This window comes from Hemibagrus wyckioides, linkage group LG23 (assembly GCF_019097595.1).
Source record: "Hemibagrus wyckioides isolate EC202008001 linkage group LG23, SWU_Hwy_1.0, whole genome shotgun sequence".
NCBI classification, from domain to species: Eukaryota; Metazoa; Chordata; class Actinopteri; order Siluriformes; family Bagridae; genus Hemibagrus; species Hemibagrus wyckioides.
In genome coordinates, this window is record NC_080732.1 from 384,854 (window position 1) to 407,586 (window position 22,733).

Genomic DNA, 22,733 nt, shown 5'->3' on the forward strand with positions numbered 1-22,733 from the left:
CTGGGAAGGCTGTCCACAAGGTTTAGGAGTGTGTTTATGGAATTTTTGACCATTCTTCCAGAAGTGCATTTGTGAGGTCACACACTGATGTTGGACGAGAAGGCCTGGCTCTCAGTCTCCGCTCTAATTCATCCCAAAGGTGTTCTATCAGGTTGAGGTCAGGACTCTGTGCAGGCCAGTCAAGTTCATCCACACCAGACTCTGTCATCCATGTCTTTATGGACCTTGCTTTGGTCACTGGTGCACAGTCATGTTGGAAGAGGAAGGGGCCAGCTCCAAACTGTTCCCACAAAGTTGGGAGCATGGAATTGTCCAAAATGTCTTGGTATGCTGAAGCATTCAGAGTTCCTTTCACTGGAACTAAGGGGCCAAGCCCAGCTCCTGAAAAACAACCCCACACCATAATCCCCCCTCCACCAAACTTCACACTTGGCACAATGCAGTCAGACAAGTACCGTTCTCCTGGCAACCGCCAAACCCAGACTCGTCCATCAGATTGCCAGATGGAGAAGCGCGATTGGTCACTCCAGAGAACGCGTCTCCACTGCTCTAGAGTCCAGTGGCGGCGTGCTTTACACCACTGCATCCGACGCTTTGCATTGCACTTGGTGATGTATGGCTTGGATGCAGCTGCTCGGCCATGGAAACCCATTCCATGAAGCTCTCTGCGCACTGTTCTTGAGCTAATCTGAAGGCCACATGAAGTTTGGAGGTCTGTAGCGATTGACTCTGCAGAAAGTTGGCGACCTCTTCGCACTATGCGCCTCAGCATCCGCTGACCCCGCTCCGTCAGTTTACGTGGCCTACCACTTCGTGGCTGAGTTGCTGTCGTTCCCAAACACTTCCACGTTCTTATAATACAGCTGACAGTTGACTGTGGAATATTTAGGAGCGAGGAAATTTCACGACTGGATTTGTTGCACAGGTGGCATCCTATCACAGTTCCACGCTGGAATTCACTGAGCTCCTGAGAGCGACCCATTCTTTCACAAATGTTTGTAAAAACAGTCTGCATGCCTAGGTGCTTGATTTTATACACCTGTGGCCATGGAAGTGATTGGAACACCTGATTCTGATTATTTGGATGGGTGAGCAAATACTTTTGGCAATATAGTGTATTTGTTGTCCAGACAATCAGATGACCAATCATTGTCCAGAACTCAGCAGTGCTGCAGGATTAGTGACAAAAATGTGTGAATTTTTTGTGAATTAGCATTTGTTGTGTTTTTACCCAAATTTTAATCATTTGTTCAGCAATATTCTAGATCATAAACATCTGTGTGTGTGCTCCAGGTTCCTGTCCCATGTGAGTCCATACACAGAGACCCCGGTGGTGGCGTGTGCCGTGTCTGGGTTCCTGGCAGCGTTCCTGGCTCTGCTGGTCAGTCTGAGGGATCTGATTGAGATGATGTCCATCGGCACTTTGCTGGCATACACACTGGTGTCTGTGTGTGTGTTACTGCTGCGTTACCAGCCTGAAGGAGATGGATTCACAGACGTTCTCCCAGACAACTTTCAGAAGAGTAAAGAGGGTGTGCTGGCGGAGCAAGAGCGTGACCTTTACTCCCCCACCAGCGATGGAGACGAGTACGACAACACGTGTGGGGCAAAAAACCTTCCCTCACAAGGCGATGACAAGATGCTGATTAGCAAATCGGACTCCGGTGGCTACCAGTCAGAGTCCTCGGGGTACAGTGGGGGTGAGAAAGGGGCAGAGTTTGAGGACTCTGACAGTGCCATGACATCCTTGTTGAAGCAGGCACTCGGTGGGAATTACTACACCCTTCGGATGCGACTCGGACTTCCAGAACCAGGCTCTCGGCCCACGCCGGCTACAGGACGCACTGTCACTTACTGCGTCCTCGTCCTGTTTTTCCTCACCTTCCTGCTCTGGGCCATCGTCATATATGGCCTGGACCGAGCCTCAGCTGGCACTCGCTGGGTTCTGGTCCCACTCGTCATCGGCATCGTCGTCCTCATGGCCGCTTTAATCGTCGTTATTCTACGGCAGCCCGAGAGTCCCAAAAGGTTACCGTACATGGCTCCTTGCGTCCCTTTCGTGCCCACAGCTGCCATTCTGGTGAACATCTACCTGATGCTCAAGCTCTCCAGCATTACCTGGGTCCGCTTCGTGGTGTGGTGCTTGATAGGTACAGCAACTTCATCCAATCAACATCGAAAGAAATATTTAAGCTTTTCAATATGAATTCAGCCTGAAGTCACTGTCTCAGAGCTCAGAGTGTGTGTGTGTGTGTGTGTGTGTGTGTGTGTGAGTCGTTTTGTGCAGCAGACGATTTCACCTCTGAATGAGGATGATGTTCTTTAATTAACTGCAAGTCTATCGTCATGTCCAGTAATGATATGGACATGAAAATGTAAACTGGTTTATTTTTATTGAGAGCTTTATTGTTTCATTTCTCACTGTTTTGTAGGTCTGATGATTTATTTTGGATATGGAATGTGGAACAGTTCTCTGGAGCTGAGCGCGCGGGAGGAGGAAGCCCACGCCAGCTCATATCAGAGGTATGACGCCGGAGTGGACGACAGCTTCAGGGTGGATGATGACCATCATGCTCAGGAGGACATAGAAGGAGGACACTATCAGGGCTGGGCGGCCGAGGAGAGGGGCTACCAGTACCAGAACCAGCACCAGGACCAGGACCAGAACCAGTGCCTGAACCAGTACCAGAACTACCAGCAGTAGGTGATGAACACAGGACGTCCTCCAGAGGTCAGAAGTTCAGAGTCAGGGGCAGTGGAGGTTTCCAGCTGCTCAGTGAAGCTCCGCCTCCAGTCTGTGTGAAAGTGTTGACTTTCTTTTGTTTTTCTGTTTATTTATCTTTATTTTGAGCTGTTTATTTGTTTTATTAGTTTTATTTGCTTGAGCTTGGTGTATGTTTATGTTAAAAACCTCAGAATTATTGGCACCCTTTATGAATATGAGCAGAAATTCATCCATGAAAAGACAAACCTGTGGATTTGACCTCAGAAGAAACAGAAACTTGTTCGAGAAGAGCGCCTTTTTATTCCTGAAAAAAAAAAGCCTGGTGTAAAAATATTGGCACCCACATTTTCATTTTTTGTGCTTCCATTTTTTTTAATAATTACAATTGTTTTTAGTTTGTTTTTTTCTGGAGTGAAGGTTATTTTAAAAAGTGTAATAAAAGTAAAGTTCCCAGTAATTTGAGTGAAATGTTAGAATTGTGTGTTGTTTATTTTATACAATAATCTTTAACACTGCTCCTGAAGGGTGCCAATAATTCTAGAGCTTCACTGCATGTAACTTCCCCAACAAGATAAAGGTCTTGTGTATAACGCGGCATATCCCAATATTTTACACACTACAGACACTACACACACGCTACACACACATTACACACACGCTACACATGCTACACACACTACACAAACTACACAAGTTACACGCGCTACAATCCCACAGTGCAGGAGATGTGAGCGGCCTAGGCACAGACATAAAGACAAACATCTGCTGAGGGTCTGGAGTCAAGAGAAATGTGAGAGCAGCTTCACTCTCATATCTCTCACATCATTCATGTCACTCTCCCGTCACTTAAACGACACTCACACATGACTCACACATCATTCACAAGTCACTCACACGTCACCCTCACGTCACCCTCACGTCACTCTCTGAAAAAGGAAATCACAGAAACAGAATGATGGGAATTTTCTTACAGGAAATATCATAATAGTACAATCTCTAATCACACGACCCTCAGTTTGGTTCATACACACTCTAACAAAGAAGGTCCGAGTCTTTTTTGATTTGGTAAAGGCACACTCTTAAAAAAGATTAAATCTAAAACACTTAAGGTTTCTGTAGAACACACTGGTTTAACAACTGAGCTACAGCTATCCAAAATCCCTCGAGTTCCTGAAACTCTCACACTGCCTTGTGTGTGTGTTCTCTGCCTTAGTGTTTGTGGAAATGTAGATTTGTAAAAGCTTTAAATGTTCTCTGATTGTCCCTCTGGAAAATTCTTGAAAGGTTCTGTGTAGAACCACAAAGTGCTGTCTGGACCACTGGAACGGAGCCCAAGAAGAATGTTTCCTGCTTTATAAAGCTACGAATCCTATAACAAAGTGCTTCTTTTTCAGAAAGGTTTCCAAGAAAACATTAATGCTGGACGCTCGTTCTCTGTGTGTTGGAGGAATGTAGATGATCTGGAGAACCGACTGCTTCGTGTTTTATTTGAAAAGCTCAGTGTATAGAAATATTATTACTGGATTTACTGAACACATTAAAATTCCTCTTTAGAATTTCCTGCAGCTCTGATGTCCAGTGATTTCTCTGAACACTCGTCTATCCTGTGTTTCTGTTCCCAAACCTGATGAAAAGTTTTTATTCTCAACACCCTGAGTTTAAGTGCAGCCTCCTCTCCAGAGTGATATATATTTCAAATAAAAATATGATGAAATGAATTGGGTAAAGGATTGTGTTTACAGGATGTATGTAAAAAGTATAATAAAAAATGATAATATGGATAATAAAATAAAAGGAACAATAAATGAAACTTCAGTCCATGAGGTCAGTGATCAGTTCGGTCAGCATTCAGAAAACTGCTGTTCTTTTTTAAACTGCTCTGTGAATAGTGTGACGTCTGCAGAGTCCTGCGAGAGCAAGAAGGCAAAAAAGAAAGGATTAATTAAAAGGACAGAAATATTGTTAACGAGCCACACGAGAAAAGGAAGAAAAAAATGTCCGATCTGTCGCTATTGAAGGTGTCCTCGCTCTGAGGCCGCAGATTTCCCGAGCGATCCTGAGCAGGAAAGAGTGAAGAGCTTTACAGGAAAAAACACGGAGAAGACACCTGGCCTTCCTGCACCTCTGGCTTCCTGCCCGTCGGCCGTCTGTGCCTCAGATGGACCCAGCTTCTTTCTTTTAATACAACTGCGTGCTTTCTACCCAGAGCAGATGATTGAACACAGACTGAGGTGAATTAGAAAGAAAAGAAAAATTTCAGCACTCCAGAAAACGACTTAAAAGAAAAAGAACAAAGAGAACGGATTATAGCAAGGGTTTTTTTTTTTTTAGCTTGGCCTCGTTTCAGGGTCCGTGCTGAGACAAAACGTCTCGTCCAGACGGGAATAAAAATTGTTTTGAGTTGAAGTTGTTCTTTGCTCATATCTCACTGTGGAAAATCCTGCATGATTTACTGCGTGTGTGTGTGTGTGTGTGTGTGAGACAGACAGAGTAAGAGAGAGAGAGACAGAAAGAGAGAGAGAGACAGACTGATAAAGCATTCCTCTCTGTTTTTGAAGTCAGGTCACGTGTCTGCTCTTAGACGTGAGCGCTCTTGGCGTGGTTGTTTGTGGCCTGGACAGAGTCGGTCAGTCCGCTCTGTTTGGAGTAGTAGAAGCGCTTTTCAGGGCGTTGAGCCGGAGCATCGTCACTTCCCGAGCAGCAGGTCAGAACCAAACCCCCGAGGAAGGAGAGGGCAGAACCCAGCCATCCGGTGTACAGAGAGAACCCGAAGGACATCAGGCCGTCTTCATGATGAGCTCCAATCGGGAACCACACCGTCGACACCAAACCGCACAGCGCTGCACACACAACAAACTTTAATCACAATCGCCTTATATATTTTTTGGAATTCCAAAATAAATCCAAAGCTGTAATCTGCAGACACCAAACACTCTCTTCAGGTAGAACCCACAGACCTGATACTGCCCAGTTACATAGAACCACACAGAGAGCTCAGGGTTTGTGACGCTAGCTCAAGGCCTCTAACACAACATACAGATTAGCATGACAATGCACAACAAAACTATTTAGTTTGATCAGATTTTTCACGTTTATGTAAGGATGACCACGCCCCATCCTCAGAATCTTGTCCTGAACTGTCGTGAATTTAATTCCCATTTCATGTGGAACAATTTTATATATCTGAGGCTCCGCCCCACAAGAATTGATTGGTATGTGGAGGCCATACTGTACGCCTGGATCCGTATCTTAAACGGAAGAAGAAGAAGAACCGAAGGGCTTCACTGTCCCTGTGATTTGTACACCATCTGTACCTTCAGGAAGAGAGATGTTCCTGTACACTCCTTTTTTTCTGACAGACAAAATGAAGATAAAGACAAAGAGACATGATATCCCATTTTAAACAAAAACACAACGTCACATTCTGAATCTAACCCTGAACCTCAGAGTCCTGACTAAATAATAAAGTTTAAAGACTCCAGAAGCAAAGGGCAGAAGTGTCACCTGGTGTAAATACAGAGGACCATGTTGGACCCTCCTACAGGATGTCTGATGGAGAAGCTCTGATCCGTCTACAGAGCCGTGTTGTGGTTAGTTTATGTTTCACGTTGAGAGACGAGGAAGAGGAGAGAGAGGAAATGGGTTCGGCGCCCTCCTGAGACCTGATTCACATCCTGAATTTAGCTCGAATCGGATAAAAACTGTAGGATAAACCCAAGTTCTGTACAGGAAAAAATCTAATCTAAAGTCTAATAAGTGCAGTTCTTTATCATCATCATGATCACGTGATCTCAGTTTCTGAGAGAATGAGTGGAGCTGGAACAAAGAACCGCGGCTGAATTCGGTTCTAACTTTTGCTGAGTATCAAGAACACAATGATCAGAGAATCATCTGATTATCACCAGCTCTCTGACTAAAGAGCATCTAAAGAGCATCATCTAGCAGACAGCAGATGAACTTTAATTCTACTGAAGATTATTTCTGAGCCATGGTGTGTGTAAACTCATCCACTGTGAGTCTAGATCTCAGATTCACTCCACAGCTCACTACAGAGCATTTAACATCTCCATGCAGCTTCACTGAGCCTGTAATTCCAGTCAGGAATCTCTCCTGGTGACTGACATGTACAGACAATTATATTATTATCAGTCCATCTCCTGGAGCTGGGAGGAAAGCTGAGAACCCTCAGGAGCCACACGTGAACACAGGAGAACATGTGAAGCTCCATACAGACATGACGGTATTATTATTATTATTATTATCTGCTATAAAGAATCACTCACCCATGATGAGAGAGAGGATTCCTCCGAACAGAGCACGTTTTCGTTTGGTTCCGTCGCTCTCGTCACCCAGACGGACGCAGGGCGTGGCCAGGAGCGCGAGTAGCACCGACACGAGCCCGAGGAGTGACGCAGACACCATGAGCGCCCGAGACGTCTGGATGTACGCTAGAAAGAAAAGATGAAACAGAGATCATCAGATCAAAGCAATGATGGAAACCTGGAGGACTCGCTGAGCTTCACCTCAGATTTACACCAACACCAAAATAACATCCTCACACCAACACACACCAACACTCACACCAACACTCACACCAACACTCACACCAACACTCACACTCACACCAACACTCACACCAACACTCACACCAACACTCACACCAACACCAACACTCACACCAACACCAACACTCACACTCACACCAACACTCACACCAACACCAACACTCACACCAACACTCACACCAACACTCACACAAACACTCACACTCACACCAACACCAACACCCACACCAACACTCACACCAACACTCACACCAACACCAACACTCACACTCACACCAACACCAACACTCACACTCACACCAACACTCACACCAACACTCACACCAACACCAACACTCACATTCACACCAACACTCACACCAACACCAACACTCACACCAACACTCACACCAACACTCACACCAACACCAACACTCACACCAACACCAACACTCACACCAACACTCACACCAACACCAACACTCACACCAACACCAACACTCACACCAACACCAACACCAACACTCACACTCACACCAACACTCACACCAACACTCACACCAACACTCACACCAACACCAACACTCACACTCACACCAACACTCACACCAACACCAACACTCACACCAACACCAACACTCACACCAACACTCACACCAACACTCACACCAACACCAACACTCACACCAACACTCACACCAACACTCACACCAACACCAACACTCACACCAACACTCACACCAACACCAACACTCACACCAACACCAACACTCACACCAACACTCACACCAACATCAACACTCACACCAACACTCACACCAACACTCACACCAACACTCACACCAACACCCACACCAACACCAACACTCACACTCACACCAACACTCACACCAACACCAACACTCACACTCACACCAACACTCACACCAACACCAACACCAACACTCACACCAACACCAACACTCACACCAACACCAACACTCACACCAACACTCACACCAACATCAACACTCACACCAACACTCACACCAACACCCACACCAACACCAACACTCACACTCACACCAACACTCACACCAACACCAACACTCACACTCACACCAACACTCACACCAACACTCACACCAACACTCACACTCACACTCACACCAACACTCACACCAACACCAACACTCACACCAACACTCACACCAACACCAACACTCACACCAACACTCACACCAACACCAACACTCACACCAACACCAACACTCACACTCACACCAACACTCACACCAACACCAACACTCACACTCACACCAACACTCACACCAACACCAACACTCACACCAACACTCACACCAACACTCACACCAACACCAACACTCACACTCACACCAACACTCACACCAACACCAACACTCACACCAACACTCACACCAACACCAACACTCACACCAACACTCACACTCACACCAACACTCACACCAACACTCACACCAACACCAACACTCACACCAACACCAACACTCACACCAACACTCACACCAACACTCACACCAACACCAACACTCACACCAACACTCACACCAACACCAACACTCACACCAACACCAACACTCACACCAACACTCACACCAACACCAACACTCACACCAACACCAACTCTCACACCAACACTCACACCAACACTCACACCAACACTCACACCAACACCAACTCTCACACCAACACTCACACCAACTCTCACACCAACACCAACACTCACACCAACACCCACACCAACACCCACACCAACACTCACACTCACACCAACACTCACACCAACACCAACACTCACACCAACACCCACACCAACACCCACACCAACACCCACACCAACACTCACACCAACACCCACACCAACACTCACACCAACACCAACACTCACACCAACACCAACACTCACACCAACACCCACACCAACACTCACACCAACACTCACACCAACACTCACACCAACACTCACACCAACACTCACACCAACACCAACACTCACACCAACACTCACACCAACACTCACACCAACACTCACCAACACTCACACCAACACCAACACCAACACTCACACCAACACTCACACCAACACTCACACCAACACTCACACAAACACCAACACCAACACTCACACCAACACCCACACCAACACCCACACCAACACTCACACCAACACTCACCCACACCAACACTCACACCAACACTCACACCAACACTCACACTCACACCAACACCAACACTCACACTCACACCAACACTCACACCAACACTCACACCAACACCAACACTCACACCAACACTCACACCAACACTCACACCAACACCAACACTCACACCAACACTCACACCAACACTCACACCAACACTCACACCAACACTCACACCCACACCAACACTCACACCAACACTCACACCAACACCAACACTCACACCAACACTCACACCAACACTCACACCAACACTCACACTCACACCCACACTCACACCCACACCAACACTCACACCCACACCAACACTCACACCAACACCCACACCAACACCCACACCAACACTCACACCAACACCCACACCAACACTCACACCAACACTCACACCAACACTCACACCAACACTCACACCCACACTCACACCAACACCCACACCAACACTCACACTCACACAAACACCAACACCAACACTCACACCAACACTCACACCAACACCAACACTCACACCAACACTCACCAACACCAACACTCACCAACACCAACACTCACACCAACACCCACACCAACACTCACACCAACACTCACACCAACACTCACACCAACACTCACACCAACACTCACACCAACACCAACACTCACACCAACACTCACACCAACACTCACACCAACACTCACACCAACACTCACACCAACACTCACACCAACACCAACACTCACACCAACATCAACACTCACACCCACACCAACACTCACACCCACACCAACACTCACACCAACACCCACACCAACACTCACACCAACACTCACACCAACACTCACACCAACACTCACCAACACTCACACTCACACCAACACTCACACCAACACCAACACTCACACCAACACCCACACCAACACTCACACCAACACTCACACCAACACTCACACCAACACTCACACCAACACCAACACTCACACCAACACTCACACTCACACCAACACTCACACTCACACCAACACTCACACCAACACTCACACCAACACTCACACCAACACTCACACTCACACCAACACTCACACCAACACTCACACCAACACTCACACCAACACTCACACCAACACTCACACCAACACTCACACAAACACCAACACCAACACTCACACCAACACCAACACTCACACCAACACCAACACTCACACCAACACTCACACTCACACCAACACTCACACCAACACCAACACTCACACCAACACCCACACCAACACTCACACCAACACTCACACCAACACTCACACCAACACTCACACCCACACCAACACTCACACCCACACCAACACTCACACCAACACTCACACCAACACTCACACCAACACCAACACTCACACCAACACTCACACCAACACTCACACCAACACCAACTCTCACACCAACACTCACACCAACACCCACACCAACACTCACACCAACTCTCACACCAACACTCACACCAACACCAACACTCACACCAACACCAACACTCACACCAACACTCACACTCACACCAACACTCACACCAACACCCACACCAACACCCACACCAACACTCACACCCACACTCACACCCACACTCACACCAACACCCACACCAACACCCACACCAACACTCACACCCACACTCACACCAACACCCACACCAACACCCACACCAACACTCACACCAACACCCACACCAACACCCACACCAACACCCACACCAACACTCACACCAACACCCACACCAACACTCACACCCACACTCACACCAACACCCACACCAACACTCACACCAACACTCACACCAACACCCACACCAACACCCACACCAACACCAACACCCACACCAACACCCACACCAACACTCACACCAACACCCACACCAACACTCACACCAACACTCACACCAACACCCACACCAACACCCACACCAACACCCACACCAACACTCACACCAACACTCACACCAACACTCACACCCACACCAACACTCACACCAACACCCACACCAACACCCACACCAACACTCACACCAACACTCACACCAACACCAACACTCACACCAACACTCACACCAACACTCACACTCACCCCAACACCCACACCAACACCCACACCAACACCCACACCAACACCCACACCAACACCAACACTCACCCACACCAACACTCACACCAACACTCACACCAACACTCACACCAACACTCACACCAACACTCACCAACACCAACACTCACACCAACACTCACACTCACACCAACACCAACACTCACACCAACACTCACACCAACACCCACACCAACACTCACACCAACACCCACACCAACACCCACACCAACACTCACACCAACACTCACCAACACTCACACCAACACTCACCAACACTCACACTCACACCAACACTCACACCAACACTCACACCAACACTCACACCAACACCAACACTCACACCAACACTCACACCAACACCAACACTCACACCAACACTCACCAACACTCACCAACACTCACCAACACTCACCAACACTCACCAACACTCACACCAACACTCACACCAACACTCACACCAACACTCACACCAACACTCACACCAACACCAACACTCACACCAACACCAACACTCACACCAACACTCACACCAACACCAACACTCACACCAACACCAACACTCACACCAACACTCACACCAACACTCACACTCACACCCACACCAACACTCACACCCACACTCACACCAACACCCACACCAACACCCACACCAACACCCACACCAACACTCACACCAACACTCACACCAACACTCACACCAACACTCACACCAACACTCACACCAACACTCACACCAACACTCACCAACACTCACACTCACACCAACACTCACACCAACACTCACCAACACTCACACTCACACCAACACTCACACCAACACCAACACTCACACCAACACCCACACCAACACTCACACCAACACCCACACCAACACCCACACCAACACTCACACCAACACTCACCAACACTCACACTCACACCAACACTCACACCAACACTCACACCAACACTCACACCAACACCAACACTCACCAACACTCACACTCACACCAACACTCACACCAACACAAACACTCACACCAACACTCACACCAACACCCACACCAACACCCACACCAACACCCACACCAACACTCACACCCACACTCACACCAACACCCACACCAACACTCACACCAACACTCACACCAACACTCACACCAACACCAACACTCACACCAACACCAACACTCACACCAACACCAACACTCACACCAACACTCACACCAACACCAACACTCACACCAACACCAACACTCACACAAACACCAACACTCACACCAACACTCACACCAACACTCACACCAACACCAACACTCACACCAACACTCACACCAACACCCACACCAACACCCACACCAACACTCACACCAACACTCACACCAACACTCACACCAACACTCACCAACACTCACACTCACACCAACACTCACACCAACACTCACCAACACTCACACTCACACCAACACTCACACCAACACCAACACTCACACCAACACCCACACCAACACTCACACCAACACCCACACCAACACCCACACCAACACTCACACCAACACTCACCAACACCAACACTCACACCAACACCCACACCAACACTCACACCAACACTCACACCAACACCAACACTCACACCAACACTCACACCCACACCAACACTCACCAACACTCACACTCACACCAACACTCACACCAACACAAACACTCACACCAACACTCACACCAACACCCACACCAACACCCACACCAACACTCACACCAACACTCACACCAACACCAACACCCACACCAACACCCACACCAACACTCACACACTCACACCAACACCCACACCAACACTCACACCAACACTCACACCAACACTCACACAAACACTCACACCAACACCCACACCAACACCCACACCAACACTCACACCAACACTCACCCACACCAACACTCACACCAACACTCACACCAACACTCACACCAACACCCACACCAACACCCACACCAACACTCACACCAACACTCACACCAACACTCACACACCAACACTCACACTCACACCAACACTCACACCAACACCCACACCAACACCCACACCAACACTCACACTCACACCAACACTCACACCAACACCAACACCCACACCAACACACACCAACACCCACACCAACACTCACACCAACACTCACACCAACACTCACACCAACACCCACACCAACACTCACACCAACACCAACACTCACACCAACACTCACCAACACCAACACTCACACCAACACTCACACCAACACCAACACTCACACCAACACTCACACCAACACCCACACCAACACTCACACCAACACCCACACCAACACTCACACCAACACTCACCAACACTCACACTCACACCAACACTCACACCAACACTCACACCAACACCAACACTCACACCAACACCCACACCAACACTCACACCAACACTCACCAACACTCACCAACACTCACACCAACACTCACACCAACACCAACACTCACACCAACACTCACACCAACACCAACACTCACACCAACACCAACACTCACACCAACACCAACACTCACACCAACACTCACACCAACACTCACACCAACACTCACACCAACACCAACACTCACACAAACACCAACACTCACACCAACACTCACACCAACACTCACACCAACACTCACACCAACACTCACACTCACACCAACACTCACACTCACACCAACACTCACACTCACACCAACACTCACACCAACACCAACACTCACACCAACACCAACACTCAACACTCACACCAACACCAACACTCACACCAACACTCACACTCACACCAACACTCACACCAACACTCACACCAACACCAACACTCACACCAACACTCACACCAACACTCACACCAACACCAACACTCACACCAACACCCACACCAACACTCACCCCAACACTCACACCAACACTCACCAACACTCACACCAACACTCACACCAACACTCACCAACACTCACACTCACACCAACACTCACACCAACACCAACACTCACACCAACACTCACACCAACACTCACCAACACCCACACCAACACCCACACCAACACTCACACCAACACTCACCAACACCAACACTCACACCAACACCCACACCAACACTCACACCAACACTCACCCTCACACCAACACTCACACCAACACCAACACTCACACCAACACCCACACCAACACCAACACCCACACCAACACTCACACCAACACTCACACCAACACCCACACCAACACCCACACCAACACTCACACCAACACTCACACCAACACACACCAACACACACCAACACCAACACTCACACCCACACCAACACTCACACCAACACCCACACCAACACCCACACCAACACTCACACCAACACTCACACCAACACTCACACTCACACCAACACCAACACTCACACCCACACCAACACTCACACCAACACTCACACCAAAACCAACACTCACACTCACACCAACACCAACACTCACACTCACACCAACACCCACACCAACACTCACACCAACACTCACACTCACACCAACACTCACACCCACACCAACACTCACACCCACACCAACACTCACACCCACACCAACACTCACACCAACACCCACACCAACACTCACACCAACACTCACACCAACACTCACACCAACACTCACACCAACACCAACACTCACACCAACACCCACACCAACACTCACACCCACACCAACACTCACACCCACACCAACACTCACACTCCAACACCAACACTCACACCAACACCAACACTCACACCAACACCAACACTTACACCAACACTCACACCAACACCCACACCAACACCAACACTCACACCAACACCAACACTCACACCCACACTCACACCAACACTCACACCAACACCAACACTCACACCACCACTCACACCAACATCAACACTCACACCAACACCAACACTCACACTCACACAAACACCAACACCAACACTATCACCGACACCGACACCGACACCAACACCAACACCAACACCAACACCAACACCAACACTCACACCAACACCAACACTCACACCAACACTCACCAACACCAACACTCACACCAACACCAACACTCACACCAACACCAACACCAACACTCACACCAACACCAACACTCACACCAACACTCACACCAACACTCACACTCACCCCAACACCCACACCAACACCCACACCCACACCAACACTCACACCAACACCAACACTCACACCAACACTCACACTCCCACCAACACTCACACCACCCCACACACCAACACCCCCACCAACACCCACACCACCCCAACACTCCCACCACCCACACCAACACTCACACCCACACTCACACCAACACCAACACCCACTCACACCACTCCCACCCACACCAACACTCACCCCACCCCCACACACACACACCTCACACCAACACCCACACTCACACCAACACTCACCCCCACACTCACACCAACACCCACACCACCACAACCCACCACACTCACACCAACACTCACACCAACACCAACACCCACCAACACTCACACCAACACTCACCCAACACCAACACTCACACTCACACCAACACTCACACTCACACCACACTCACACCAACACCAACACTCACACCAACACTCACACCCACCCACCCTCCCACCAACACCACCACCTCACACCACACCCACCAACACTCCCCACCCCACCCCCCCATCCACACCCACCACCACCCCAACCACCAACACTCACAACCAACACTCTCACACCACCACTCACACCAACCCCACACCCCACACCACCACTCACCCACCAACACCACCCCCCCCCCACCACCACCCCCAACCACCCACACCCCAACCACCCCCACCCCCCCACCCACACCCACACCCACACACACCCACCCACACCCACCCCACCCCCCCCACCCCACACCCCACCCCTCACACCAACACCACCACCCCCCCACCACCACCCACACCCCCCACCCCCCTCACACCCCCCCACCACCCCACACCACCCCCCCACCCAACACCCACCACCCCCACCCACACCCACCCCCACACCAACACTCCCACCCACACACCCAACACCCCCACCAACACTCACCCCACCACACACCCCACACCCACCACACACCCCACACCACACACCCCCACACCACCACTCACACCCAACACACCCCAACACTCACACCCCCACCAACACTCACACCAACACTCACACCAACCCTCACACCCACACCAACACTCCACACCAACCCTCACCCCAACACTCCCCACACCAACACCTCACCACCCACTCACACCACCACCACCACCAACACTCACCCCAACACCCACACTCACACCCACACCAACACTCCCACCCACACACCTCCACCAACACCCACACCAACACTCACACCAACACTCACACCAACACTCACACAAACACCAACACCAACACTCACACCAACACCAACACTCACACCAACACCAACACTCACACCAACACCAACACTCACACCAACACTCACACCAACACTCACACCAACACCAACACTCACACCAACACTCACACCAACACTCACACCAACACTCACACTCACACCAACACTCACACCAACACTCACACCAACACCAACACTCACACCAACACCAACACTCACACTCACACCAACACTCACACCAACACTCACACCAACACTCACACCAACACTCACACCAACACCAACTCTCACACCAACACTCACACCAACACCAACACTCACACCAACACTCACACCAACACTCACACCAACACCAACACTCACACCAACACCCACACCAACACTCACACCAACACCAACACTCACACCAACACCAACACTCACACCAACACTCACACCAACACCCACACCAACACCCACACCAACACTCACACCCACACCCACACCAACACCCACACCAACACCCACACCAACACTCACACCAACACCCACACCAACACCCACACCAACACTCACACCAACACTCACACCAACACCAACACTCACACCAACACTCACACCAACACCAACACTCACACCAACACTCACACCAACACCCACACCAACACCCACACCAACACTCACACCCACACCAACACTCACACCAACACTCACACCAACACCCACACCAACACTCACACCAACACTCACACAAACACCAACACTCACACCAACACTCACCAACACTCACACCAACACCAACACTCACACCAACACTCACACCAACACTCACACCAACACCAACACTCACACCAACACCCACACTCACACCAACACCCACACTCACACCAACACTCACACCAACACTCACCAACACTCACACCAACACCAACACTCACACCAACACTCACACCAACACCAACACTCACACCAACACCAACACTCACACCAACACTCACACCAACACCCACACCAACACTCACACCAACACTCACACCAACACCAACACTCACACCAACACCCACACCAACACCAACACCCACACCAACACCAACACTCACACCAACACTCACCAACACTCACACCAACACCAACACCAACACTCACACCAACACTCACACCAACACTCACACCAACACCAACACTCACACCAACACCCACACCAACACCCACACCAACACCCACACCAACACTCACACCAACACTCACACCAACACCAACACTCACACCAACACCCACACCAACACCAACACTCACACCAACACTCACACCCACACCAACACTCACACCAACACTCACACCAACACTCACACCAACACTCACACTCACACCAACACTCACACCAACACCAACACTCACACCAACACCAACACTCACACCAACACTCACACCAACACTCACACCAACACTCACACCAACACCAACACTCACACCAACACTCACACCAACACTCACACTCACACCAACACTCACACCAACACTCACACTCACACCAACACTCACACCAACACCAACACTCACACCAACACTCACACCAACACCCACACCCACACCAACACTCACACCCACACCAACACTCACACCAACACTCACACCAACACTCACACCAACACTCACACCAACACCAACACTCACACCAACACTCACACCAACACTCACACCAACACCCACACCAACACCCACACCAACACTCACACCAACACCCACACCAACACTCACACCAACACTCACACTCACACCAACACTCACACCAACACCAACACCAACACCAACACTCACACCAACACTCACCAACACCCACACTCACACCAACACCCACACCAACACTCACACCAACACTCACACCAACACCCACACCAACACCCACACCAACACCAACACCCACACCAACACCCACACCAACACTCACACCAACACCCACACCAACACTCACACCAACACTCACACCAACACCAACACCCACACCAACACCCACACCAACACCCACACCAACACCCACACCAACACTCACACCAACACTCACACCCACACCAACACTCACACCAACACTCACACTCACACCAACACTCACACCAACACTCACACCAACACTCACACCAACACTCACACTCACACCAACACTCACACCAACACCCACACCAACACTCACACCAACACCAACACTCACACCAACACTCACCAACACTCACACTCACACCAACACTCACACCAACACCCACACCAACACTCACACCCACACCAACACTCACACCCACACCAACACTCACACCCACACCAACACCCACACCAACACTCACACTCACACAAACACCAACACCAACACTCACACCAACACCAACACCAACACTCACACCAACACTCACACTCACCCCAACACTCACACCAACACCAACACTCACACCAACACTCACACCAACACCCACACCAACACCCACACCAACACCCACACCAACACTCACCCCAACACTCACCCCAACACTCACCAACACCAACACTCACACCAACACTCACACCAACACTCACACCAACACCAACACTCACACCAACACTCACACCAACACCAACACTCACACCAACACTCACACCAACACTCACACCAACACTCACACCAACACCAACACTCACACCAACACCCACACCAACACTCACACCAACACTCACACCAACACTCACACCAACACTCACCAACACCAACACTCACACCAACACCCACACCAACACTCACACCAACACCAACACTCACACCAACACTCACACCAACACTCACACCAACACTCACACCAACACTCACACCAACACTCACCAACACCAACACTCACACCAACACTCACACCAACACTCACACCAACACTCACACTCACACCAACACTCACACTCACACCAACACTCACACCAACACTCACACCAACACCAACACTCACACCAACACTCACACCAACACTCACACCAACACCAACACTCACACCAACACCCACACCAACACTCACCCCAACACTCACACCAACACTCACCAACACTCACACTCACACCAACACTCACACCAACACTCACACCAACATCAACACTCACACCAACACTCACACCAACACCAACACTCACACCAACACTCACACCAACACCCACACCAACACCAACACCCACACCAACACTCACACCAACACTCACACCAACACTCACACCAACACCAACACTCACACCAACACTCACACCAACACCAACACTCACACCAACACCCACACCAACACTCACACCAACACTCACACCAACACCCACACCAACACTCACACCAACACTCACACCAACACTCACACCAACACCAACACTCACACCAACACTCACACCAACACCAACACTCACACCAACACCAACACTCACACCAACACTCACACCAACACCAACACTCACACCAACACTCACACCAACACTCACACCAACACCCACACCAACACCAACACTCACACCAACACCAACACCCACACCAACACTCACACCAACACCAACACTCACACCAACACTCACACCAACACCAACACTCACACCAACACTCACACCAACACCAACACTCACACCAACACCAACACTCACACCAACACTCACACCAACACCAACACTCACACCAACACTCACACCAACACTCACACCAACACCCACACCAACACCAACACTCACACCAACACCAACACCCACACCAACACCCACACCAACACTCACACCAACACTCACACCAACACCAACACCCACACCAACACTCACACCAACACCAACACTCACACCAACACCAACACTCACCAACACTCACACCAACACCAACACCAACACTCACACCAACACTCACACCAACACCAACACTCACACCAACACCAACACTCACACCAACACTCACACCAACACCCACACCAACACTCACACCAACACTCACACCAACACTCACACCCACACCAACACTCACACCAACACTCACACTCACACCAACACTCACACTCACACCAACACTCACACCAACACCCACACCAACACCCACACCAACACTCACACCAACACTCACACCAACACCAACACCCACACCAACACTCACACCAACACCAACACTCACACTCACACCAACATAATAATAATTTTCATCTTTTTCTACTCAAATTCATGCTGAATACAAAACATTACCAATGACACCTCACTGATTAATTAAGGTGGGCTTATTTATTTATTTATTTTATTTTATTTATTTGGGGGGGGGTGAAGATGGTAAGTCTAATAAAATATCAAAATAGAAGAAGTAAAATTTATGCTGTGTGACAAATAAATAAAATTATTTAAAAAAAATGTATGCAAATTATATATTAATTATATATTAAATATAAATTTAAACCTTTCAAACTGTGTATAAATTTTTTAATATTTCTTTAAAATGATATTTTTGAGCAATGTAATTACTCATAGATCCGACAATTCAGTTCACATCAACCTTAAATTCTATCATTTCTGAATAAATTCACTTTAATCTAGAGTCAGGGTTTCAGTGTTCACTGGCTCAGATAAAAAAAAAGAGTGAACTTTACATTTCTTTTACCTGGAAAAGCAGATAGTGAAGCTAAACTACACTCTCAGTTCTAGGTACTGAAGGTACTGAAGACAGTGAAGCTGCTTGAGGAGGAGAGAAGCAGGAGATGAGAGTGTGAGTCTCACCAGGTAAGGCGAGGATCTGGTTGAGGGTTGAACAGTGATACAGCGATGTAGAAATCACACACTCAGCCCATAAACCTTTGGACTCGAGCTCGTCCATCTTGAGGCAGGTGTGCATGCCGAAGCTGCAGGTCATCACCCAGTCATTAGTGCAGGTGGCCAGGAGGAGACAGATCCATCCCGAGCAGATCCCAAAGAACCCACACAGCACGCGACAGCTCTGAGACATGATCCCTCACACACACACACACACACACACAGAGTCTGATAAATTAAACTCCTTTTTAAAAAATGTCTCAGTTCTTCTTCTTCTTCTTGTGTAGTTATTCAGGTGTCATGGTTCCTCAAACACACACACACACACACACACACACATATATATATTTTCAGCAGAATCGAGAGAAATTATATATAAAAATATCCTAATGATGTAAAGCGGCTTTTATAGTCAGCTCGAACCCCCCCTCCTTTCCCGCGGCCGCCCCTATAGCCCCGCCCCTTTCCAAACTTTCAGCCAATCACAGGAAGGTCCATAACGGAGCAAAACACCGGGGGCTGCGTCCAAAAATTCATGCGTGCACGTGACCTGTGAAGTACACTAAATACTAACTTTAACGCGTGAATATTATTAATATAATAATGATATATAATGTGAATATTAGACTGTTTTGTCCATCTTTCTTTTTCTTGTTCTTTATAAATTGTCTCCGCCTCTTTATTTCCTCTCGGCTTCTCGTTACTGTCTTCTGTCTCTTGTCCATCACCGTGTCCTTCTTCTGTCCTTCACTGTTTGGACAGCTGTTACTGTCCTTAGTTCTGTGTCCTGCAGCAGTTGTATGAAGTTGAAATTGCAATAAAAGCTTTTTTTTTTTTAAATAAACTAAGAGGAATTTTTTTATTCTGTAGTTTTTTATTTTCAGAAGTTTCACCTTTCATCCGTTTTTGTCTGAAGGAAACCAAACGAAAGAAATTACACACAAATTTTTTGCTTGATAAATGGAACTGTGATAAAATGGAATACGT

At 48.9% G+C, this 22,733-nt stretch overlaps 2 protein-coding genes across 3 annotated transcripts in view; one reads left to right on the forward strand and one right to left on the reverse strand.

Moving 5' to 3' along the window:
- The window catches only part of slc7a14b (solute carrier family 7 member 14b), an 11,543-nt gene extending 8,839 nt beyond the window's left edge, over nt 1-2,704 (forward strand). For both annotated transcript variants that reach the window (XM_058376698.1, XM_058376697.1), the window contains 2 exons: nt 1,294-2,150; nt 2,433-2,704. In XM_058376698.1, the coding sequence (XP_058232681.1) occupies nt 1,294-2,150; nt 2,433-2,704 (1,129 nt within the window). The remainder of the gene's footprint in view (nt 1-1,293; nt 2,151-2,432) is intronic.
- Nucleotides 2,705-4,737: 2,033 nt separating this feature from the next.
- Nucleotides 4,738-22,141, reverse strand: cldn11b (claudin 11b). Its single transcript, XM_058376699.1, has 3 exons — nt 21,714-22,141; nt 7,009-7,173; nt 4,738-5,565 (listed from the first exon to the last, which is right to left on the reverse strand). The coding sequence occupies exons 1-3, from the start codon at nt 21,937-21,939 to the stop codon at nt 5,303-5,305; spliced, it is 654 nt and encodes a 217-aa protein (XP_058232682.1). The 5' UTR covers nt 21,940-22,141; the 3' UTR covers nt 4,738-5,302.
- Nucleotides 22,142-22,733: the final 592 nt, after the last annotated feature.